This window comes from Haliotis asinina, chromosome 7 (assembly GCF_037392515.1).
Source record: "Haliotis asinina isolate JCU_RB_2024 chromosome 7, JCU_Hal_asi_v2, whole genome shotgun sequence".
NCBI lineage: Eukaryota > Metazoa > Mollusca > Gastropoda > Lepetellida > Haliotidae > Haliotis > Haliotis asinina.
In genome coordinates, this window is record NC_090286.1 from 6798936 (window position 1) to 6824792 (window position 25857).

The 25857-nt window shown below is 41.6% G+C and overlaps 2 protein-coding genes across 9 annotated transcripts in view; both read right to left on the minus strand.

The window, feature by feature from the left end:
* Positions 1 to 801: 801 nt before the first annotated feature.
* Positions 802 to 14293, minus strand: LOC137291461 (acireductone dioxygenase-like). Its single transcript, XM_067822812.1, has 5 exons — positions 14159 to 14293; positions 8512 to 8640; positions 7732 to 7851; positions 2749 to 2928; positions 802 to 1505 (listed from the first exon to the last, which is right to left on the minus strand). Exons 2-5 carry the CDS (start codon positions 8635 to 8637, stop codon positions 1383 to 1385), a joined length of 549 nt encoding a protein of 182 aa, XP_067678913.1. The 5' UTR covers positions 8638 to 8640; positions 14159 to 14293; the 3' UTR covers positions 802 to 1382.
* Positions 14294 to 18029: 3736 nt separating this feature from the next.
* Positions 18030 to 25857, minus strand: part of LOC137290360 (dual specificity protein phosphatase CDC14AB-like) — a 36675-nt gene continuing 28847 nt past the window's right edge. For 2 of the 8 annotated variants that reach the window (XM_067821237.1, XM_067821238.1), the window contains exons 14-16: positions 25539 to 25580; positions 23697 to 23859; positions 18030 to 20374 (exon numbers count right to left, since the gene is read on the minus strand). In XM_067821237.1, the coding sequence (XP_067677338.1) occupies positions 20354 to 20374; positions 23697 to 23859; positions 25539 to 25580 (226 nt within the window). In that variant the 3' untranslated portion in view covers positions 18030 to 20353. The remainder of the gene's footprint in view (positions 20375 to 23696; positions 23860 to 25538; positions 25581 to 25857) is intronic. The other 6 variants (XM_067821239.1, XM_067821240.1, XM_067821244.1 and 3 more) reach the window with 4 other exon arrangements.

Genomic DNA, 25857 nt, shown 5'->3' on the forward strand with positions numbered 1-25857 from the left:
CCATTGCGATCAATGTGGGTATCCCGGTTCAGCACAAATGACAGTAATAAAATGAAAATCTAATTTTGTCCCAAAGCGCGAGGTAAGCAATGTCACAACAGAGAGCCTATTCAGTGTTTGAGTTTTTTTATGGGAGTGTTACGGGATGCAATCCCCATGCGGTGCAGGCCTTAATCACTTTTGTCACTGTTGTGTCACGCTGCTGACAAACATTAAAACATGATCCGTCAAACATGGATTTGAAACGATCATAGGTTTGGGACGCTCCAAGGGACGCAACTCCACACAATCACCGTGCTTTGGGCAACCTTGCCTCGTGTACCCTCTGAACACATTGGAGAGTGAATTTAGTTTTACGCCACGCTCTGCACTATTCCGGCTATACGGCGACTGTCTGTATGAATTCAAGTCTGGACCATAATATCAAGTGATCATCACCATGAGCATCGATCTGCGCGTTTGAGAAAGCGATGACACGTGTCAACCAAGTCAGCAAGCCTGATCCCCCGATCACGTCAATCGCCTCTTACGACAAGCAGGAGTTACTGAAGACCAGTTCTAACCCGGATCTTCATGGTTTAGCACTCCAAGTTAATGTTTGCCCTGTAAGGACTGAATAGGACAGTCATATATTTGACATGTTGATATTTGGATGGTATGTGAGAAACAGAGTTGATGATACTTGCATTTCTGTGGATGATGCTTATGTTCTCATATCTGATGACGTCATCGACCGTTAATAAAACGTTTAGTAGCATGCTGCTAAGTAAAATCTTTCCACGTGTCACAATATCAGCATTGAAATATAAGAAAAAGTCTCAAATTTAATCATTTAACAAATCTTCGAGACATTTACATAAATTAGTTTACCAAATGTTTTGATAGTACCTAACTTGAAACTTATAAATGTTGAAGGTAACAATCATTCATATTCTGTTGAGCCAGATCTTGTAAATTAAACAGTCGAAACTAGTGATGATTACTCGAGAAAATATGATAACGAATTCCAAAATGATATACGTAATTGTATTATCAAAGAATCGTCTATGTTTGTGTCTCCATTTGTAAAAAGGTATCACGTATCTTTAGACCTTAGATTATTTTGGGGGATGACTGTGGTAATAGCACTTTATGACAGAGATGGACAAAGAAGAGCAGGATGGAGAATCTGCGATCATCATGATATTCGATGTGCTCTAACATGGTATTATTTTGTTGATAAACTGTATAAGGGTGTAAACATTACATGCAGATACTGTCGATATTGTTCGTTTATTCAAAACCTGTTGGAATGTACAAATATTTCTGACGTCGTAGATGTTGTGTTGTTTGAGAAAAAAGACAGACCAGGAGCTGTTGATGTAAGTGTTTACAGTATGCTGCTAAGCAATGGCTGCCATTGCTTTTCGGTAGCGATCACGTGCTGGTGGGTTTTCCACCTTCTTCCGGAACTCAGCTTCCCATGTGGGTGTCTCCGAGAACAGCCGAAGCATCTTGATGTAGTCCTGAGGGAAAACAAGAGCACGTTAGATATCAGCGCTAATACGAGACAAAGGCACACAGGCACGTACACCCTCACGCCTTCACGCTCTCTCTCTCTCTCTCTCTCTCTCTCTCTCTCTCACACACACACACACACAGAGGGAGAGAGTGACACACACACACAGAGGGAGAGAGTGACACACACACAGAGAGAGAGAGAGAGAGAGAGAGAGAGAGAGAGCAGCACCATAGCACCAGGAGAAAAACAACAACACTGACATTAAAAATACAACATCGTCAAGGGACAAGTAATTATTGACATGGTATTAGATTGAGAGAGGTGTTTACGTAAGAAGAGAGATATCAGTTTTTCTCTCTCCCATACTCACTGACACACCCTCCTGGTCCAGTACAAAGCACAAGGCGGCATTAGGGCGCCCACCCATGTCGAGACACACCTTGTCCAGACACCCTCCTTGCCCAGCACAGAGCGGTATCAGATGCACCTCCTAACACTAACACGCCTCCCTCTCCAGATACACACTCCTTGTCCATATACACATCCTTGTCCAGACACACCCTCCTTGTCCAGATAACCCTATTTTTCCAGATACGCCTCCTGGTTCAGACATACTACCTTGTGTAGACACACCACCTTGACCAGATACTACCCCCTATCCTCTTGTCAAGACATACCACCTTATGCAGACACACCTCCTTGCTCAGACACACACCCTTGTCCAGACACACACCCATGTTTAGACAGACAACCCCCTCTCCCCCCTCCCCCCCCCCCCTTGTTCAGACACACACTATTGTCCAGACACACCTCCCTGTCCAGACACACCTCTTTGACCAAACACTACCCTCTATCCTCTTGCCCAGACACACCCCATTGTCCAGACACATCTCTTTGTCCAGACACACACCTTCGTCCAGACAGACCCCCTGGTCCAGACACACCAACTTGTCCACACACCCCATTGTCCAGTCTCCAGAAACACCTCCTTGTCCAGATACAGATCCTTGTTCTGATACAACCTCCGTGTCTAGATACATCTCCTTGTTATGATAAACCTTCCTAGTCCAAACACACCACCTTGTCCAGATGCACCTCTATGTCTAGACACACCACCATGTCCAGATACACCTCCTTGTTCAGCACTGGGTGGTATTGGATGCCCCTCCCTAAAGTAGCACATCCACTAATCGTCCAGCACAAAGTGGCCTCAGAAGCCCGTCCAGAAGACTGACATACCCACTAACCTTATCGTCCAGCACAAAGCGATGCCATATGCCGGGCGGGAGGTCCAGTAGGTCTCCCTTCTGCACGTGGATGCGCACCCACCGGTCTTCGACGCTGCGGACCTCGAAGAAGCCTGCCCCAGACACTATCAGGCGAATCTCGGGGTCTTCGTGCAAGTGCTCATCATAGAACACCTCCATCTGTATGAGTGATTGCATCAGGTTAGGCGATGATTGTAATTCAAGTGACAACATGGTGAACAAGGAAAACTAGAAGCAAGTCGTCACTCAGGGCCGTAGTTCACGTTTTATAGAAGGGGCACAATATCCAAAACGAGACCGCGACGCGGACGAGGATCTAGCAGGATCCAGGAATATGGTCCCATGGAATTTCTAAAAATTAAATAATTCTGGGTGCAATTTCCTAGTTCCTGAAGGTAAAATAACACCATGTATGTAATCTCCAATTTCATAAAAAAATCAGTTTTTCCAGCGACGTTTGACCGTTTTCTTTTCACGTATATTTTTACAAAAGTTTCTTTGGTCGGAATCGTAGCGTATGTGCATGATGCCCTGAAGTAAACTTTATGCATATGTTTAGACATATCTGTATATATGCAAGAGGTATTTGTTCTGTTTATGCGTTAATATACAAAAGTTACATACTTACTATTCAGTATTATGTGTATCCTTTTGTTAATGGTAGTTGTAATCATACGTAATTAACTGAGGTGTGGATGTCACGGTTGCTATAAGGGCATATGACACAGCGTTATATCAATATTGTGGTGAACAAAACATTAAACTGTTAAAAGATTCAAGGGGGGCAGCCGCAAAATACATATCACGAATTAATAATTTGTGGATCTCTTTCCCCCTGTAAACCATATAGCATCTTCACGAAAACTTCTTATCTTAAATGTTATTCTGTTACAGGTAGATCTTTTTGATAACCAAACTAGACCCTTACATTTGTTCTGGTAGGGACAAATGTGGACCTGTAAATTGAGATTTCTTTCACATAAATGTCTGGGAAAGTTAATGAATTTACAATTAACCTGGCATATTGTTGCTAACTGAAAACAATTTCAGTATAATATGTTGTCAACAATTCTTCTTATTGTTTTTATCATTAGCAGTAGCATCATATGAAAGAGGTTTAAATTCTTTATAAAGCAGCTACGCGTGAGCTAGTAATGTCTACAGTAGTACTGATGGCATTAAACGGGAGCAGAGTTATCGTTCTTGTTTAAAATAGTTCCGATGTTCATATGCCAGAATCATATCCTGACAGAGGAGCACGAATCGCTGTACGGTTGTAAGGGAAACAAGCCACCCTGACGCCGCACTGGTTCGCGATTTTGCGTGCCAACGAGTAAACTCGGCGTAAACTGTTGTGAAGTGTGCGTGTGCGGGGCTGCGTACCAGTGCGTAAAGAATATTCTGAAATGCTAACAAATTCTGTCTCGCACAATCTTCTTGCTACTTGCGTGAACTAGTCGTGAACATTGCGCAACCTACTTGCAAACACTGATAGTGTTGCGTATCAGAGCGTGTCCTTTTCGGTACTACGCGCATTGACGTGCGGTGTCACACACTGGCCCGCTTTGCTCACGAACTGTGTGCGACATGGTCGCGGCAGATTGCACAAAGTTCACACCTCTTAACTTGTCGTAAAGTAGGCGGGCGGGGCTTGTGTATTGTATTGTCCCGAATTGTTCTCGTGGTCATAAGAGTTCACGCATAATTTGCGCATGGCACGAAACCTTTACGCTTGTCACGAAATTGGTACGCAATGTTACGTTTACTTCCCGCATTGTTGAAGAACATATCAGTGATAACTGCGCATGTACCAAACGTGCCCATAGCTTGTCCCCTCATTCCTCAACTCATCTTCTGTCAACAAGGTGGCTGCCAAGAAGGAGAAAACCAGAAGAGGGGGAGGACCAGCAGTGGATAGAAGACTTCAAGAAGAGACCGGACAAGAACAAGAGACACAGAGAAGGGTGGACATAGAGGTTGACGAGAGGGAGAAGTTTATTTCTACAGATTCAGCTGACAGTAGCATTGGGCGTCCACCTTATTCAAAGGCTATGGACACTCCCCTCATCACCCCAGACACCGAAGATGTTAATATCTTTAACTCGTATACATATCTTTTACTTAACCCCTCTCTTGTAGATATGTTATGGTTTCGCATTCCCGTCTATATTTTGTAAGCAAATGTGTGGAAGAAATACAAACACTATCCATAATACCTTTCTTTACACAACGACTTTAGAGAATAGTAATGGCAGTAATTACCAGGCATTAATGCCTGTCTTGCTGAAACCACTTGGTCCACATTCGTGGTCACTATCGGACCATGTGTAGCCATTCTCTCTTGTAAAGGAATACCGCCAGCAGGAGACAAGGAATACTTACATACATGCATGCATGAAGAGTACAGTTCTTTCATCGGAATCACCATCCTCTGTCCCCAAATAAACATACAAGGACCTGTATCCAGAATCCATACGGGCCATGAGTACAATGCTGTGGAAGTCTATCTAACTGCAGTAGAGTGAATCAGCTTATGTGGCTCCCACATAGCAACGCAGCTAAAAACCTTCAGCAAACCTCCTTCCACTCTTCGTCAGTTTTTGGGCACGTGAGTACTTGTGGACCTTAACGGTGTCTTTGCAGAACTCTAGTAAGAACTTGCAGATTGTACTAACTTCAAATTCGAAACTATACTGTAGACTTGCATAAGAATTACCAGTGGCTAGGAAGCCAGCTCGGGTCACACCTCCAGCAGTTCTCTCATGAATGTGGTCTTCTTCTCAAGACGACGTGTTAATTTCTCCACCATGCCTAGGAGCAAGTCGTGGGAAATTCTCAGGTAAAGTCTTTATCCTCGTGGATCTTCCTTGTGGATAGACGCCTGTTGTTTTCTGCATTATGAGCCTGTCCTCTGGTGTTCAGCATCTTGTAGGTCCACAGTCCTTCATGAAGGCCTGGTGCCCATAGCGTTAAGAGGCACAAAGCGGGACCAACTAATACCACAACCGCTTCACGCATTATGGAACCATGACGTACACTATACGTAAAGAATGCGCCAACAATAGTTGACCTAGACCTTAATACGTCGTACCATAGCGTGCCACTGCTTGACAATGCGCACCATTTTAGGTCACACATTTCGTGCCAAGTGCGTAACTTATGCGTAAATAGGACGCGAACAGTACGCAAAGTGGGTTTCACGTTTTCATATGTACCATCTAAATGACACGCATTGCCACGACGAATTGTGCGTCAGTGTGGAGGCAAAATTCGTGCAAGTTTTTAGGTGGCATAACACGAGCCGCTGTACAGCTTGTGACGGAATAACACAAGCTGGTCACGATGTTCAAAGGCCAATATGACATAAATCCAGGGGACATGGGTTGAATTCGGGAATAACACGCGAGATGCACGAGTCGAATTTCGGCTTGTCACCAAATTACACCAGCGGTTATCAGTTTTTATCAGTACGTATATGACCTCCAACGCTGGGTTGAGTTTATATGATAACACTGCATGGTTAGGAGAAGGGTAGGGAAGTGTGATACGATGGCTATTTTGAGCATGGTGTCACTTAAAATAGATTTATGGATGTTGGTAAATAGGTCCTGAATATATATGAAGAAAGAAAGAGATGATTTCATCGATTAACGAGATGTGTTTCATTGGTATATGGCGTTCATCTACATTATATTAGCTAAGCACTTCCGCCCGTATTTGTAGCAAAGCTACTCTATAGTCATCAGCTATACCTCAGAGGTCGCAAAACTCCCAATCACTTTTGAGTTTATACCATAAATGTACTTAGTTTTGTATCTGAGAGAGAGAGAGAGAGAGTTTTGTATCTGAGAGAGAGAGAGAGAGAGAGAGCGAGAGAGCGGTTGTCTCTGTCTGCCGTGTGTATTTTACACCTATTCCAGCTATCACAATTAATCGCATTTACTAATTAAACTGACAATAAAGTTGTTGTGACTTTGGTGACACTATCCAGACGGGATTACACCACTTGCTTTGGTCGAAGCATTGATGAAGAGTGGTATAATGTATGACCAGCAGCGAGTATATTGCTCGCACGTGACTTGACCAACATGGAATATGAACCTAGCCGTAAGTACAGATAAATGTAACCTTGGACCTCTTACCTTTAATTCATCTGACCAACGCACCAAGCGATAATAGTCCCGAGTTATATCAGATGGTCGTTATCAATCTGACCCTTACCAGGCTTAAGATTTGGGGAGTTTGAGTTAGTAAGTTTAGTTTACACAGCTATTGCAACATTCCGCTAGAAATGGGTCTCACATGTTGCACACATGTGGGGAATCGAACCCGGGTCTTAGGCGCGACGAGCGACCACTTTAACCACTAAGATACTCCACCGCTTTAAGATAGTGGAACACGGTCGTTTTGTATGCAACATTTTCGACTGGCATAGGAAGGAAATCGCCAAAACACAGTCGAAAACAAAGACAGAATGAACAAGAACGGATGACAACTTCAGGATCCACTTACACAAAGCGATCTTAGCGTTACGGCTCTCGTAAGTCTATGTCATATTATGGAAGTTAAGATCATTTTAATGTTAAGACCGCTTTGTAAAACCGTGTTTATTGTATACTAGTATGTGTCTCTGTGGATTTATGCATCGTTATGAAACCATCAGCTTGAATTCGATGAAAAACTACATCAAAACGTTACTTAACCAATCAACAGATACGGGGTTACCTACGGGGTGCCTTCCTTTTCTCATACCGTGTCAGTGGCGTAACTTAATGGTAAAGCGTTCGCTCGTCACGCGGACGACCTGGGTTCGATTCCCCACTCGGTTCCAATACGTGAAGGCCATTTCCGGTGCACATCGCTCCGACATTACTGGAATATTGCTAAATGCGGTGGAAAGCAAACCTGCCCTACTCTTTTACAAACAAACTTCCAGAATGGAAACCAACTGTGAACTCTCACCATTTTGTCGTAGTCCTTTAAGACGTCTCGATCCATCTCCATGTAGTCATGGAATATGTACTTCCGCTCGGACGGTAGTCGCTCCAGAGCCTCGTTATCGTCGCACACAGATTCTGGAACCTACAACAAAATGCGTGGATAGATATGTGATGCATAAAATATATACCTGGTCCGGACATTGATAATGATCAAATACGTCACGAGAGAAAGGCTAATTCCGTGGAGCTACAAATCTCTGTACAGACTGGCATCCCAAAAAGTTACGGACGTTGATTCGAAGCCTGGTTCGACCCGATTATGTTTCTAGGTTGGTACACATTGTCCGGGTTCTGTTTCATCTAGTCTCAGTCTATCCCTTCAGCACGCTGAAATACTATTCCAAGTATTTGCTAGTCGAGAGGACGCTGATGCATTTGAACAAAAGGATGTAATATTTACAACCAACCCCTCTCGGTACCAATCTGTTTCTCCAGAGTATTCTTTCTGTAGTTCACCTTCCCCAAATGATATCAATTCAGATTAATACCAGATTCAAAAATCACATCGCTGATCGGTTTGGTAGACGTCCTCTGTTCCATGTTGTGACTGAAGTGGACCAGTGTGTAAAAGAATACCAGCATAGTGGGATGCTCATGACATCACTCACTGGCTCGCTATTCCATTCCAAATTCGGTTGTCAGCAGCATAACAAAACAATCAATACATCATTCATTCGACTTTGGTATGGCATGCATGAATCAATTAAATAGTGCAACAGACTGAAGATAAGTCCACACTGACCTTCTCGTACCGGACACCCGTTTTCCGATACAGCTCTTCAGTGCTCAGATACTGCGGTGGATCCAGTTTGTGGGGGGCTCGGAGATTGGTTTCATCGTCATCTCGGTACCACGCACACGACGTCATTATCTGAATGACACAATAGTAGGGATGTAACACAATAGTGAGATATCTAACACAATAGTGAGATATCTAACACATAGTCATGGATGTAAAACAGTAGTGGAATATGTGATTCATTAAAGGGGTATGTGACACAATAGTGGAATATGCGTAACAGTAGTGGGGACATTAGTCTGTGACGTGATACAATAGTCGGGGATGTGACACAATAGTCTGAGAAGTGACACAATAGTTAGAGACGAGGCACAAAGGTGGAGTATGTAATACAATAGTCGGGGATGTGACACAGTGGTCGGGATGATGTGACACAATAGTCACGGATGCAACACAAAAGTCGGGGATGTAACAATAGAAGGGGATGTGACACAATAGTCGGGGATGTGACACAGTGGTCGGGATGATGTGACACAATAGTCACGGATGTAACACAAAAGTCGGGGATGTAACAATAGAAGGGGATGTGACACAATAGTCGGGGATGTGACACAGTGGTCGGGATGATGTGACACAATAGTCACGGATGCAACACAAAAGTCGGGGATGTAGCAATAGAAGGGGATGTGACACAATAGTCGGGGATGTGACACAGTGGTCGGGATGATGTGACACAATAGTCACGGATGTAACACAAAAGTCGGGGATGTAGCAATAGTCGGGGATGTGACACAATAGTCGGGGATGTGACACAGTGGTCGGGATGATGTGACACAATAGTCACGGATGTAACACAAAAGTCGGGGATGTAACAATAGAAGGGGATGTGACACAATAGTCGGGGATGTGACACATTGGTCGGGATGATGTGACACAATAGTCACGGATGCAACACAAAAGTCGGGGATGTAACAATAGAAGGGGATGTGACACAATAGTCGGGGATGTGACACAGTGGTCGGGATGATGTGACACAATAGTCACGGATGTAACACAAAAGTCGGGGATGTAGCAATAGAAGGGGATGTGACACAATAGTCGGGGATGTGACACAGTGGTCGGGATGATGTGACACAATAGTCACGGATGTAACACAAAAGTCGGGGATGTAGCAATAGTAGGGGATGTGACACAATAGTCGGGGATGTGACACAATAGTCGGGGATGTGACACAATAGTCGGGGATGGGACACAATAGTCGGGGATGTGACACAATGGACGGGGATGGGACACAATAGTCAGGGATGTGATACAATAGTTGGGGATGTGACACAGTAGTCAGAGATGTGACACCTACTGAGGATAACAGGGAATCTAGGACTCCTCGGGTGATTGAACTGCGCAGAACATGGGGTGTGGATAACAGAGAACGGTGGAACTACGTAGATTAATCTAACCTGTGGAACGATATAGAACATACAGATCTTGTGATATCTGGTGAGGGTGGAGTGAACGAGTGAGTAGTTTTACGACACGTTTAGCAATATTATAGCAATATCACGGCGGGGAACACTAGTCGTGGGCGTCACACATTGTCCCTCTGTGATGAATCGAACCCGTCATGTGATGTGGGCATACTCCATCACGGTGGGGAACACCAGTCATGGACTTCACACATTGTCCCTATGTGGGGAATCGAACCCGTCATGTGATGTGGGCATACTCCATCACGGTGGGGAACACCAGTCATGGACTTCACACATTGTCCCACTGTGATGAATCGAACCCGTCATGTGATGTGGGCATACTCCATCACGGCGGGAAACACCAGTCATGGACTTCACACATTGTCCCTCTGTGGGGAATCGAACCCGCCATGTGATGTGGGCATACGCCATCACGGCGGGGAACACCAGTCATGGGCTTCACACATTGTCCCTATGTGGGGAATCGAACCCATCATGTGATGTGGGCATACTCCATCACGGCGGGGAACACCAGTCATGGACTTCACACATTGTCCCTCTGTGGGGAATCGAACCCGTCATGTGATGTGGGCATACTCCATCACGGTGGGGAACACCAGTCATGGGCTTCACACATTGTCCCTCTGTGGGGAATCGAACCCGCCATGTGATGTGGGCATACGCCATCACGGCGGGGAACACCAGTCATGGGCTTCACACATTGTCCCTATGTGGGGAATCGAACCCGTCATGTGATGTGGGCATACTCCATCACGGTGGGGAACACTAGTCGTGGGCGTCACACATTGTCCCTCTGTGGGGAATCGAACCCATCATGTGATGTGGGCATACTCCATCACGGCGGGGAACACCAGTCATGGACTTCACACATTGTCCCTATGTGGGGAATCGAACCCATCATGTGATGTGGGCATACTCCATCACGGCGGGAAACACCAGTCATGGACTTCACACATTGTCCCTATGTGGGGAATCGAACCCGTCATGTGATGTGGGCATACTCCATCACGGCGGGGAACACTAGTCATGGGCGTCACACATTGTCCCTCTGTGGGGAATCGAACCCATCATGTGATGTGGGCATACTCCATCACGGCGGGAAACACCAGTCATGGACTTCACACATTGTCCCTATGTGGGGAATCGAACCCGTCATGTGATGTGGGCATACTCCATCACGGCGGGAAACACAAGTCGTGGGCTTCACACTCTGCATCCGTGTGGGAACTACGTGGCACGTACAGACCTTGACATATCAGGTGACAGAGACACTATACACACAAAACTTAATTGTGCACCCCTGTATTTATACAATGAGAGGTTTTCAACACGTACATGAAACGTCTAGTGGTGACCACGAAGGAAACCCATGCTTTTTTCTGATCCATATGAGCCACTGACTCCTAAAACGACAAAATTATTGGAACCCAGGTTGGTTGTATAATGACAATTGCTCATTTTAAACAGCAGACACTGATTTTCATACAAAATTATCACTGTACAAATATGGCCCTGGAATGTGAATTTATTGGTGAATGTGAAAATGTGACTGTATAGCAGCCAGCACTCTCCTCCTCATTCCCTGTCAGCCTCCAGGTACTCTGAGGCGACACTCTTCGCCATTCTTTGTGAAAAGTAGTTTAGGCCACCTTCTGTACGGGATGATCCCTTGTTTTCTTAACACGACGAATCATGTCCCAGGTATACTCCAAACGGTTAATATCGGGGCTTATTCAATCGGCGATGCTTAACTAAGGTCTTTGTGTATATATTTATCTACAGACCATATGGGCCCACTTGCACAAAGCGATCTTAGAGCTACAACTATCTTAAGCCTATGTTGGAGAATGGGTGTTACAATCATTGTAGCGCTAAGACTGCTTAGTGCAATGGGCCTTGGTGATAACACGGCACGATGGAACTATGTTAGGGCCAAATGGCAAAGCATCACAGCGTGTAAGATGTTCAATCAAGACAACTAAACTGAATTCAAGTTTTCCTTGTTTTCCTTGCTGCTTTCACAAGTTTGAAGTCGTTGATCACACTCCCACAGGGTAGAGTAAAGGTATGGTTTCCTTTGCAATTTCATTATTTTGCAAGTATATCAGGCTGCCATTTGGCAGACGAGTCTAGAAATCGACAGATCTTTCTGTAATAGCTTGACACAGTCGATATCTATTGCAACTGTGCGTTGAGCGAGGGCACCCTCCTGAGTGTAGAAACAAAATCGCGGAAAATGATCATTTCAACCCGAAATCCGCAATAGACGTGTGGATCTTTGTCAGTTTTTAGACATAGTCATTTTAGTGTAGGCTTTAAAGTGCCAGTAATTCTCAAATTACTGTCGAAAAATCAAACGGTACCTTTTCTGTTGCGTTGAAACTTTCCATTGCCTTGGATATTTACTTTGTAGTACATGTAGTTGCATGGATTCTAGAGCATTTACTGTCGAAATCCCACTGTTGTTGATACCCTGACCTGGCAATGGAAAAGGTAGTGGATCCCCTTAACATGCAGTCTGAGGCCAATGAAGACTTGTAGAACCGCATGTGTGGCAGAGGTCAAACCGAAACATGAATCTCATGAATCTCTATTTCAGACAATGACCTACATTACAGCCGATCCAAATTTTCTCACGTGAATATAGATATAGAGGGTGTCAAGCTATTATAAGAAGAACTGTAGATTGTTAGACCCGCCTGCCAAATGGTAAAGCCTGATACACTTGCAAAATAAGAGGGAAAACTTACCTGTACTCTCGTGTCACGTGCTCTTCTTTCACTGTCCATCGAGGAAATGGAGCTGCTTTTGGGGCAACTACACATTTCGTGTGGACAGCGCTTCCACCATGTGACTCCATATTCAATAGATTTGTCACGCACAGACTCCTATCTCTTCCCACACCCGAACTATGACACTGACTTCAAGGACATACATAGGGTGGTGACGTTGTCATTTCTGCTCGAAAACAGCAACCACGGTAAGCCTTCCATGCCAATGGTAGAAAGGAACGTCAGGACCTAGGCGTGTGTGGGTCTCTGGTGGGATTATGCTCACTTAATTTCATATTTTGAAGTTAACACAGGTTCCCCAAAGCTTATAGTTCAAGCTTCATTTCTCTCGTGTAAACCTCTCCACGTATAAAAACATCTCCGAATCACTAAACAATGATCAGGTAGAAGTGGGTAAAAACGTATGTATAAACTTCAAAGTGCGAAATAAGAACTGAATATCAGTTTTTGTTTGCACTGAACAAAGAACGATGTCAAAGCGTTATTCAAAGTGTCGTGTGAACTCGCTCGTTCACACGAGGTTGAGAAACGCTTTGACATCGTTCATTTCTCAGTGCAAACACACAATTTGACATTCAATTCTTAAATAAACTCCGTCCAGTATTTTAGGGTTAAAGGGGTTTAACCACCCCTTTACTTAATGGTGGCCACGTGGGGCTCTGTACAACCTATAGACCTGGGGATACAAAGGAGTGTGGAACGACGCAGCGCATACAGATCTGAGAATAACAGGTGGCGGTGGAACTACGTAGCGCATATAGACCTGGGGGTAACAGGTGATGGTGGAACTATGTAGCACATACAGACCTGGGGATAACAGGTGATGGTGGAACTATGTAGCACATACAGACCTGGGGATAACAGATGATGGTGGAACTATGTAGCACATATATACCTGGGGATAACAGGTGATGGTGGAACTATGTAGCACATACAGACCTGGGGATAACAGGTGATGGTGGAACTATGTAGCACATATATACCTGGGGATAACAGGTGATGGTGGAACTATGTAGCACATACAGACCTGGGGATAACAGGTGATGGTGGAACTACGTTGAGGATATAGTCCTGAGGAGCTGATCTATATATGTACATTTTGTAGTCTTTGGACGGCATGTAGAAGTGATACACGCAAAGGCGAGAATCAACAGGTGAGTGAAAAGAGGTTAAGAACATACGTGTACTCCGAAACGTTGTGTACCTCAACTAAGGAAGCTGACGCCCATAAAATCACGCCTTCATTAATAAGACTTATAGTTCCTTGGAAGAATGTAGGCCTTGATATAAATTAATTAAAAGAATGGTATATGTGGGGGTTCTTTGTTGTGAAAATAAATCTTACGTGCCAATATACGTATTATTACCTACCTGAACCTCACAACGGTGACACGCTCTCCTTTGTGTGCTAACTGATAGTGACCGTGTGAGCCGATTTAAGCATATATATATGTATATTCGTGCGAGTACTGGAGACACTGATACGATGCAATGTAGATGAAGGTCGTCATTATCACAGTGGGCCATGGACACACATGTCAACGGGGTGATAGAATACATTGACCCTTTTTGCGACGTAAAGGAGTTGCCTAGCTTTTTACACGCTGAACATATATATTGTATGATATACAGGTTGCGCGCAATAAGTACGGGTTTTAACTTGATTTTGTATCGCTTCATTGGAAGACATCGTGAGCAACAATGAGTCACGGGAATTTTGCTATCACTGAGGTCGGAGTGCGTCTGTTTGTTTTCCTGAAGGATCTGTCTGGTTAATATCAACATCTGTTGTCCTACACATCATCACGAATCTAAATTGGCGTGACCCGTTACACCGCACGAAGGAACAGTATTTTCCAAGAAGTTGATAATGCAAGGTAATGAACACGCAATCTGGTGCATGGCAACTATTACCTAAAGGGGTGGCTCAAACACTCTTGAGCCAAACTATGATGGACTGTTTTGGTGGAGTCCACGTGAGCACAATGCCACCAGAGGCCATAAACTTCGGCCCAGGGCACTGACGTTCCTTCGTGCCATTGATGTGGGAGGTTTCTGCTGTTGCTGATCTGAAGCGCAGAAATGACGTCACCAACATATGCATGACCTTGACATCACTATCGTTGTTCATGTATGGGAGGAGAAAGAAATCCATTTGTGCGAAATCTATTAAATGTGGAGTGTGATCAATGTGTATAAAGCTATAACTGTGTAACCCAACCATGAAGTCTGCATAATTGACTTCGGTCTCGTTGTCCTGACTGAACAATGTTCCGTGGCATTCAGCCCTAATATTCTACGTAGGTGCCCAAGAAGATAACCCTAATCGTCTATAGAGAGTTCGTCCACTACTCCTTTGGGATCCCCCCAACTTGAAGCGTGTATTTTGTCGTTTGATGTTCCGCCAATCAATTTAATATTTCGACAGCTTTGACTGTTGTGAAGTGTCTGGTTGGTAGTAGTTACCCATACATTGTTACAAATCGCTAAACATCAGATAGGTCTGGTAATTTTTCTCATGAGAGGTGGCGGCCCCGGGTCGAGTAAGAAACCTTCAGTCCAGAGTCATTCTAATTTTAATCCTCAGAATATTGCCACATTCCTCAGTGAGGGATTATTACTGAACTGGACGGGTGGTGAGAAATCTATCATCCATAATCGCATCGACGTTTTCCTTAGCCATGTTAACGGTGGCAATTAAGGGTCTTCCTGCTCTTGGTCTTCCCACCTTGACAGTAGCAGCACAACGAGCCTCATTCAGTATAGTCGACATCACGTCCGTACTGGCTGGGCTAGATCGTCATTCAGTCCTTCCGGTAGGAGGTATTGGATACGACCTCATAGACAAACTTTAAGAATAACAACTTCTGTACTTCGTGAGTGCGGCGATTCGATTCAGAATCTTGCACTGTTGATAAGCAAGAAATGCATTTCCATGACGTTCGTCTATACTGTACTTCCCAGCTTCTAACATGCCACTCAAAGAAATTAGATACGACTTGACTTGGATTGCCAGGAACATTACAAGTTGTTCACTGGTCATGAGGGGTACATGGGTTTATGTACCAATGATGTTTGTTTATGTCCCCTAAGTCCGAAAGGGTAGTCAAGTGTTTGGAACATTCAAGTCAGTTTTGAAAGCGGGTATGAGCAAATAAGCACATTGTTTGGTCTCGATTTCTGGTGTCCCAAACAGTGACAGTGAAAAAAAGCAGCATAAAACAACTTGTCAGTGGATATTTTCATCTCATCCAATCCAAATTCTCGGTCACGCCACATCTGTGTGTGATATGTGCATGCATGAAGTTATCGTTCTATTTCCGAGGCCATGTGATTCTCGGTTCTGAGAACCAGGACGTGAACGTTCTGGTATGTGACAGACACACTTCTCTTGAGTTCAAAGAATAAGTCACAGGACACAGCGCAAAGAGAAACCATTACACAATTACAGATCATGACTGCAGTGATTGGGGAGAAATCCACCCAGTCTTTGACTGAATTATATTGACGAATGGGCTGGGACGGAAACCTCCCCAAAACGCATGGGTTTCCAATTAGACGCCCACAGGCTACTCCACAGCAGTGAAGATGTGATCTGCCCATGACTGTCAAGACTGTAGCGGCTGTACCTGGCGAGAACCTGGTGGCAGTCTAGGTATGCCAAATGTTAAGCTAGGAATTTACTACTAGAGCAGACCAATGCTTGATTGAGAATGTTTAACAACCCTTTCCTTTCGTTTCATGAAGACAAAATGACGGGCTCATCTGATAAGCCGTAGGATCATTTACTTATTCATAGCAGAGATCATATAATAGATGGTCTCTGTTCATCTACATTGTCAGGAGATCGGTATGGTCAGCTAGTTTATAATAGATGGTCTCTGTTCATCTACATTGTCAGGAGATCGGTATGGTCAGCTAGTTTATAATAGATGGTCTCTGTTCATCTACATTGTCAGGAGATCGGTATGGTCAGCTAGTTTATAATAGATGGTCTCTGTTCATCTACATTGTCAGGAGATCGGTATGGTCAGCTAGTTTATAATAGATGGTCTCTGTTCATCTACATTGTCAGGAGATCGGTATGGTCAGCTAGTTTATAATAGATGGTCTCTGTTCATCTACATTGTCAGGAGATCGGTATGGTCAGCTAGTTTATAATAGATGGTCTCTGTTCATCTACATTGTCAGGAGATCGGTATGGTCAGCTAGTTTATAATAGATGGTCTCTGTTCATCTACATTGTCAGGAGATCGGTATGGTCAGCTAGTTTATAATAGATGGTCTCTGTTCATCTACATTGTCAGGAGATCGGTATGGTCAGCTAGTTTATAATAGATGGTCTCTGTTCATCTACATTGTCAGGAGATCGGTATGGTCAGCTAGTTTATAATAGATGGTCTCTGTTCATCTACATTGTCAGGAGATCGGTATGGTCAGCTAGTTTATAATAGATGGTCTCTGTTCATCTACATTGTCAGGAGATCGGTATGGTCAGCTAGTTTATAATAGATGGTCTCTGTTCATCTACATTGTCAGGAGATCGGTATGGTCAGCTAGTTTATAATAGATGGTCTCTGTTCATCTACATTGTCAGGAGATCGGTATGGTCAGCTAGTTTATAATAGATGGTCTCTGTTCATCTACATTGTCAGGAGATCGGTATGGTCAGCTAGTTTATTCCGGTAGTCCATGACATGTGGTCTGACACACAAGTAAACATACTAAAACCAAGCAGGGTTCATTTGAGGCTTTACAGGTTCGGGAAGAATGTTATATTATTATTGCGTTTTAGAGAACCTCGTGTATTGGAAAGAATTTAGAACCTCCAGGATATTATAGAGAACATACCTGTCTTCTTGATGTGTTGATAATAACAACAAGGATACAAAGCCAATATCACTCCTCCCCAACCCACCCCTACTCTGGAGGGAATCAAATGTTCACTAGGTGTCAAGAGTCAAATCAGTGTACAACCCTGCACAGCAGGGGCTCAGGAAAGTGGAGGAGGGCATCAGTTTCACTGCCTGCCTGCCTGCTTGCTTGCTTGGGAAGAAAGTGAAATATGAAACCCTAAATGAAGCTTTAACCTCTGGCCTCCTGACTGATACAGTACCAAATTGCAGCTCCTCAAATCTGACAAGTTACCACAAGTTGGTCACCTCCTGCAAGAATAAAAGCCCTGAACAGCTCAAGATGCTTAATAAACTGCATACTATCAAAATGACAAAAAACACACATCTTCATTGTAATATATTTTAATTCATATTTTCTAAATGTCAATAGCATTGTATGATAAAATAGTATCAAATATACAACCATGACAATCCTTCTATGAGCATGTACAGATACACCCTAACATGCCGACAAACTAAAGCCCACATACAGGAGCAGGGAGAGAAGCAGCTAGCTCATCCCAAAAGAAGACAAGAGACCAGGAGACAGTCTAGGTACATTTCAACATGTTCAATTGTTCTCCAAAGTGCTGCTTTCAAGGAAGAACTTAGCAACCAGAATTCTTAGTTACTTTAATGGTTATAGTCTACAACTATTGGGCCATGAATAAATCAGAAAAATGTTGATAACTGCTAATTTTGCCTTTTCAGAAATGTGAACTGCAGTAAGTCAGAACATGTGGTCAGCAATGTCAAGATTGATCTACTGAAGGGAGACAACTCTCCAAACATATTTTATTTACATAATAATGAAAGCTGGCTTCAGGATTCTGGTTGTCACAAGAACTGTTTTCAAAACTCTATGTTCACAGGGAGCAGATGATTTTTGTTCCTTACAAGAGATCACAGAGAAATGTTATTATTGCGCACCTTCTGTTCACCAACCATACAAGTGTTATTGCTTGCTTCTTTCATGGTAACATTATGCTTGTAATAGGGGTTGTGGCATCATCTTACATGAACTTTCTTCAAACTGAAAACCAATTGCTTTAATTTATTACATAACACTGTCCAAAACGTATCAATAGACTTTCATCAGTTTAATTAATCATAGGTAAATTTGAATTTACTTGATTGTTCAATTTTGACAGTAACTGAAAAACATGTTTTTCTCTTGTGAAATGAAAACTTTATAATTAATATTAGTACACACACACACTTACACACTCATCTCCAACTGGCCCTCTAAATGACACATTTAAGGAAGATTTAAAGAATGAACAATCTTTGGATGATCGACTTGACAGAAATTAACCAAGGCAGCAAATGGTAGAACCTCCACTTCTGTGCACACAATTCACATTTTGAAAATCTGGCAAACATGAGAAACCATTTGACATGTTTCGTAAGAAGCATTTAATAAATATGGGTTAACATACAAAAATACAGTAACAAACCTGGCTTGCTACAGTCATATCATAGGCAGGTGGTGCTAATCAATTACCATGCATTATTTCCGACCTTCAAAAGTGGAATCCATTTGTCAAACAAAACTACAAAGTGAGCAGGTCATTTATGTTTCAGAACAGAAGCATACATTTCATTTAGCATCACAAGTTAAAAATTGCTACCTAAAACCTTTAGAATAAATAGATACTGAGCACTGCTCCTTTCAATATTTGTATACAGATTGGTATAGAAACCTTCAACTACAATACACCAACCAACAACGGGGAACAGCAATCTCAACCATGTGAGTTAGACACATCAACATGATATAAAAGAACAGAATGTAACATGCAAACCTTAAAAGAGGCCATTATCACAGAACAACTCTCATATAATCAAAACAGTCTAATATCTCACCACCTGAACACCAAGATGTCAAGTGTCCTGCTGGAAATATCTATTCATCAATCAATACATATATCATTTAATGCAATCAGTAACCATAAGGATAAGATTAAAACTCGGAAAAATCAGGATATTAACACAGACTGTGAACTTCCGACCTCTCCATATTAGGACTAAAAATATACATGTCATTATGATTCATAAAAAGGGAAATGAGAACATAAAACAGGCTTGTAAATATGCCTGAAGGTGTAACGTTGCTAGATGGGCGTTGTGTTAAATATTATGACATGCATAGATGATACAACAGTTAACTCCGTCTCCCAGTGATAAATACTATCTGTCACTGGGTTAAAATATAACCAATACTCTCCCTACAGAATGGTTTCATATACATAGTTCATGTGTAGAAATTTCATTCTTAAAATGTTCCAAGTAATTTAATACCTGTAGCATATTAAAATAATAAAGTAAAACATTCTGCCATAAGAAATGTAGCCTTGGAAATATGATTTAAGATCTTAATACATTTGTTTAATAATTATTTTGTAACAAAATAAGTTTGCATACATGCTGAATGTTGTTTTTTCTGTACATGTAACTGGTTTATTTATCTGCCATGCTCCACATGACAAAATATATCTACAGACACCTGAAGCAGGGCAGTATGTGACTAAGTGAATCCCCTATAAAAATAGAACTGTACACATTCTTAAATCCTCACGCCAGGAAATATGGACAATAATAACGTTGTGACTCGGTTGGTGGGCGTTGCTCGAACACTGGTTGCTATCATCGTAGATGGGACGTCTTCACACTACGAGTATGAGGAACCGATCTGAGAATAGAAAGTAGCACAAGTAAAAAATGAATCTCATTTACTTTCAAGTGGTTGGTAAGAGAATGTGCATTTTAGTTCTATCAACCCCGTATCAGCTATTTGCAAATTCAGCATATTTAGACCCATTATCTGTAATTCTAGGAGTAGAACTCAATCCACCATTGCTACAATATTTCATGCTCAAAAGATTCTGAAATAATAACTGATAAATGTCAATCTGATTCTGCTGACAGCATCTTCTGGTTATCCATTCATAGCATATCCCTGTAATTTTGAATTAACATTTTATTGCAGCTACACAAAAAGTATGAAACAATGAAAAAACGTACACCCGTACACATGTATTTTTCCCTTAAAAGCATCCATCACTTCAACAGACAGTTCTTGACCGACAACATAATGGTCAAACCCCAAGAGAACACATGCTATGCAACACAAACCATGCCCTTCTGTAAATGTATGGTATATAGTTCTTGAACGTGCCTATTGTACATGTTGTAAACAAACAGGTAGAAGTGAACCACCAGCTAGTGCCAACCAGGACATGACAACACAGTCGGGCATATTGGATCAAGTTTCTTCATGACAAGCTAGTCTACGACATATCTGTTTCTTCAGGGACAACACATCACAACAACATGCATCCAATGGTTTGCACACTAACACTAATATTAACAACACTTTGTTAACTTATAAATTCAGTGAGATTGATATTACCAAGCCTAACCACCATGTTAATTCATTAACCATGTGCAATCAGTGTAAGATGCTGGGGATACATGTGTTGTTTAAATATATCTAGGCATTTGGCTTGTTAGGAACAAAGTCTTCCCATATTAAAAAAGTGCAGCCTTGGTTACCAAATCTCCATTCTACAGGGATAAATACTCTGGATTCATATAGGTTTGCAGCTGTGATTCAAATGACCTGATGCTAAAAAGCACCATCCAGTTACACTACTCTACTCTCATTGAGACAACTGATGACATCAGCAGCTGCGTTAAACACAGAATAAATGGCAAGTGAACTTGACTCCCTGTCTTCACATATGTACTTTGGAACATATCTGTTCAAGCAAATAATTCATATGTACCAACTACATTTAGGACTGATTTGTGTAAAAGTATCAAGGCTTGACTTGTAAGACGCAATTCTGAGGGTAGACCAGTGCTTAACTATTGTTCTTTGGACAAATCAATGAACTGTCCTTAACCAGCTGTATGTGTCATGTCAGAGTTATTTCCCTTTAGCTATGCCATCAATGCCTCCAAGTTTACACTTAATGATGGCAACTTGAAATTCAAGTATTGTTGGCATGCAGATAAATTTGAAGGATAATTATTCTACCGGGTTAATATCACAAAAAAAGTCAACAGACAGAAAAGAAACTCTAGGTTTGAACGTAACATTCACAAAAGCAGCAGAACTACTGTCATGTATGATCAAATCACCATCTGCAAATCAGAATGATCAAAAAGCAAAAAAAACCTGGACCAGTACTAACAATGGTTTAGTAAGTAATTAATACATCCTTTCCTACCATACATAGCTTCAGAAGAGCATATGTAACCATAGTAACAGGGACATTTTAAACTCTCAAATACAAAACCTCCCAAATCTCGACTGCCCATTGTACGGCATCTCGATCCTGTAATGAGGACTTATTTTCTGCCGCTGCCTTACATTGATACCAACTTGTATAATGCTCAAACTGGGTAGTTGTCCTTGGAAAATTAGCAACAGTGAACAACATGGTGCATAAGTATCATCATCGTCTTCAGAAACATCTTATTAAGTATAAGGTGATTAATAACATGTTTTCATTTTACAACCAGCCTGAGCATGTCCTGAATGCCAATACCTCTCAAAACTCAAGATCAAGGCCCCGTTTCACAAAACTCTCGTAAGCCTAAGATCTCGTAACTTTTCTCGTAGCATCCATAGCTCCTGTCTTACAGTATAGGATGTACAATGGCTACGAGATCTTAAGGCTACAAGAGTTTTGTGAAACGGGCCCCAGAACTGTCATTCTGACTTGCGAACTTCAACCTAACGCTTAAGTAAAATTTTGGTAATAAGTTGGATTTAAAAAGTGATGTAATTTCCAAAATGAGGTAGCAAAGAAGTTACGTATATTCAAGGTAGGTGTCTACGCTGGGAAGTTGAGCGTACAAATCACAACTCACTTTCTCTTCTTAAATGATCTAACCAATTAAACTTGCCAACACATATAATACAAAGGTACTCTGAAAGAACAACAAGGAGTTCTTGCTTATGTTTTTAAAGTTTGAGACTTGTCAGTTTGTATGATTTAAAAAAAAAAATCTGAGTTGCACTATAAACAATCATTCATGGCAGTAACCGCTATCTTTGTTGACACTCGGTTGTAACGGCGACCTATCTGATTGGCTACTGTGAGAATGAGGAGCCAGCCAAGGGAGGTAATAAAATTATCAGGCCTTAGATGCATCCAAGTATGATGGAGATTCACCTGAACATATACACTGGAGATATCGAGGATGAATAACAAGGAGATAATGAGGAAGTAGCGATATCATCACACGGAGATATCATACACTGGATTATCGACCATGACCCAATGCAGGAGTTTACATGTAGCCCCATGAATGTTATGGTAGTGAAGGTGACACTCAACAGTTTTTCTTCCCATCAAGTAAGGCTGAATTAAGCAGTAGCTACCAAAACCTCTTCCAGATAAGCAATGTTACACTGAGATAATGTTCTCTTAGTAAAGTACCAAGTCCAGTACATGAACCTCTGTTTAGCACATCAATCATACCAGACCACGCCTCAAACTACTTCAAGTACAGAAACAAACATACTTTAATATCTGCAAGAATATTCTGGAATACACTCACAGTTGCCATTCTGGGTACTTTCTAAGCAAAGGTGAAAACTACTTTTAACAGGACTGATGAAAGCCTACAGATTAACTGGTACCATCATGACTTTGCCTTAGCAAATCTAGAGCAGATGTGTTGTCTTAAGACATGAGCTAAATATGAAACTTAAATTCTTAATTTTGACCCAGAAAGTTTAATTATTTCCAAAGGTTCTGTTGATATGGTTAGGGCAGAAAGCACTGATCCATTGTTAGGGCAATATGACTAGTGACTATTTCAGCATTTCCCATGGTAATGTGGTAACCTAAGAATGCAAAAAAATGACTAAATTGACAAACAAACTAATTTACTATCATTTAATGAATTCAAAAATAGTGTGGTGCTGGGTTTGATCAGAGGTCTGATAGAGTGAAAAATGAGTGGACTTGACAGGAGTATAGAAGAGTTCGACTTACTGTATAGTTGGAGCGTAAATGATATTTGTAGGGCCAGGAACTGTTGATATCAGCTGTGCTTTTATAAATATCCCTCGAACTAGAATACAGGTTGCTTTTATTGTCCAAACTCTTATTATCATGGTAGTCAGATTCTAAATCAAGGCTACGCCTAGTCCAGCTGCTAGATGAGACAAAAAGAAAGGACAAGATCAGACATGTTGAAAACGTTCATTTAACGATCAAAGTGTGATCGAGTCATGCCACACAACAACATCTACATCTACTCTAGCATCCCATATAAGGTGAAACTCGTCACTTCACATGCAAAGCTAGGCCACTCATGCCATGGTTAGTTTCGTAATAAAGTATCATGGTCAATGTTCACTGCTATTAGTAGGTATATGATTATCAGAATTATCTTCCCTTCACCACATTAGACATAATGTTTATTAATCCATACACTCAATGTAAAATATAGTAAGACACATTAAGTAAAACAAGATCCGAAAACCATGATGGTTACATCTACTTATCATGCAATATCTATGGAAGAAACACTTACACCAAGCTACCTATCAAAGTGAAAACTGCATGACACAGGTGGATGGTTAACATGTAGCAATGCTGACTGAACTTATGCAGGCCACAATATCTGCTTACAACACCACAGTGCGCCACAGAACGACATCAAGGAAAACATGTGCACACAATAGATGCAAACTTCCTTCTAGTTGCTTTCATTTCAGACATCTATGATTTGTGAATGAGGATTGCTTTACCATAAAAAGTTCCATCTCAAGTATAGTCAAGAAAAACTGGTTCAAAGTCATTACTATCTGATCTGACTATAAATAAGTACCAACAAAACTTAAAAATCAAAACTCTAGAATTTTCCACTACAAAAAATAATTTATTATGGTATGCATCTATACCAAAGCCAAAAGGAAAAGTTTATCTTGAAAACCTAATGAAAACAAATGATCCCTTCAGCAAAACAAAAAGAAATCTCTCTACAAAGTAATATTACTAGTGCATAGATTATCAAAGGCGAATGCACACAGACCAGTGCAGTTAGAAGTACATACATCATAAACTAGATGCACCTGAACCAAACCATATCATATGATATCATTTATAGAAAGCTGGTAGTATACATGGTAATGGGTGAATGAAATGAACTAAATGATGAAAGAACATCATCTCGTGTAGCCATGCAAGGATCAAAATAGCATCCAACAGTTATCGCTGTTGACTGTGAGACTATTAGGAAGTACCAACAATGACTTAACACACACAAATGCATTGCAGGTGTCACACAACTGCATTGTGGGTGCCTTTGCTGCTCAAACATAATTCTTCATCTTATTCTGCTTACTTATAAGTCATTTCATGTAACTATTGTGCCAAAATATGGGTCTACAAATCCAAAATTCTCATGTTGCATTCTGATTATAAATGATAATGGACAATCAAGGACCAGCTCAAATTACAATAGGCTTATAGTGTAGTTTTAGTTTCTCAGTTATTTGCTTTTGTTTTAATCATTTTACTTGTTATTAGTTCATGTTGACAAAACCTGTGACGAGTCTCTTTGGCCTAAGCAGAAAGGCCACCCACAAGCACATAAAAAAAATAAACTGGAAAATCTTGAATGAAAGATTATGACAGTTAAAATAACATGAATAATGCACCACAAGGGGGGATATAAAACCAATGTGAGCAATAAAACTTAGTGAACTAAATAGTTGATAAAATAACAATATCAAATGAGGAGGTATTGATAAAAGCAGGCAGTAAGTGTCAACCAGGTCGAGGTGACCTGTTGACTGGAAGCTGTACCACAGCACGATGCCCGCCTACCTAGACTGAATGGTTTTCCTCAAACAATACTGTTGATGTTTTCTACAAGAAAACAGGCACTTGTGTCAGTATGAAGAAGATAAATCAGCATTCAGTGCATCTTTACCAGTAAAGGTGACATCGATTGTTATCTTGATGTGACAGTTTTGGATAAGGCATAAATGTTATCAAGCTATGTGCATCTGAACTACTTCTTCCTGCAATAGTAATATGAAAACATAGTTTACCAAAAAGCATCCAAGATAGATTTTTCTGAATGACAAAGTTTCTGTCCAGCAATCTTCCTTTTGACAAAAATGGACTTCTTGCACTAAAACTA

What these genes read in the sequence shown, in the direction of transcription:
- LOC137291461 (XM_067822812.1), bottom strand. Translation starts at nt 8,637, where the DNA reads ATGACGTCGTGTGCGTGGTACCGAGATGACGATGAAACCAATCTCCGA. An exon ending in CGGGTGTCCGGTACGAGAAG is followed by an intron (nt 7,852 to 8,511) that starts GTCAGTGTGGAC and finishes ATTTTGTTGTAG; the next exon opens with GTTCCAGAATCTGTGTGCGA. An exon ending in TAAAGGACTACGACAAAATG is followed by an intron (nt 2,929 to 7,731) that starts GTGAGAGTTCAC and finishes TCACTCATACAG; the next exon opens with ATGGAGGTGTTCTATGATGA.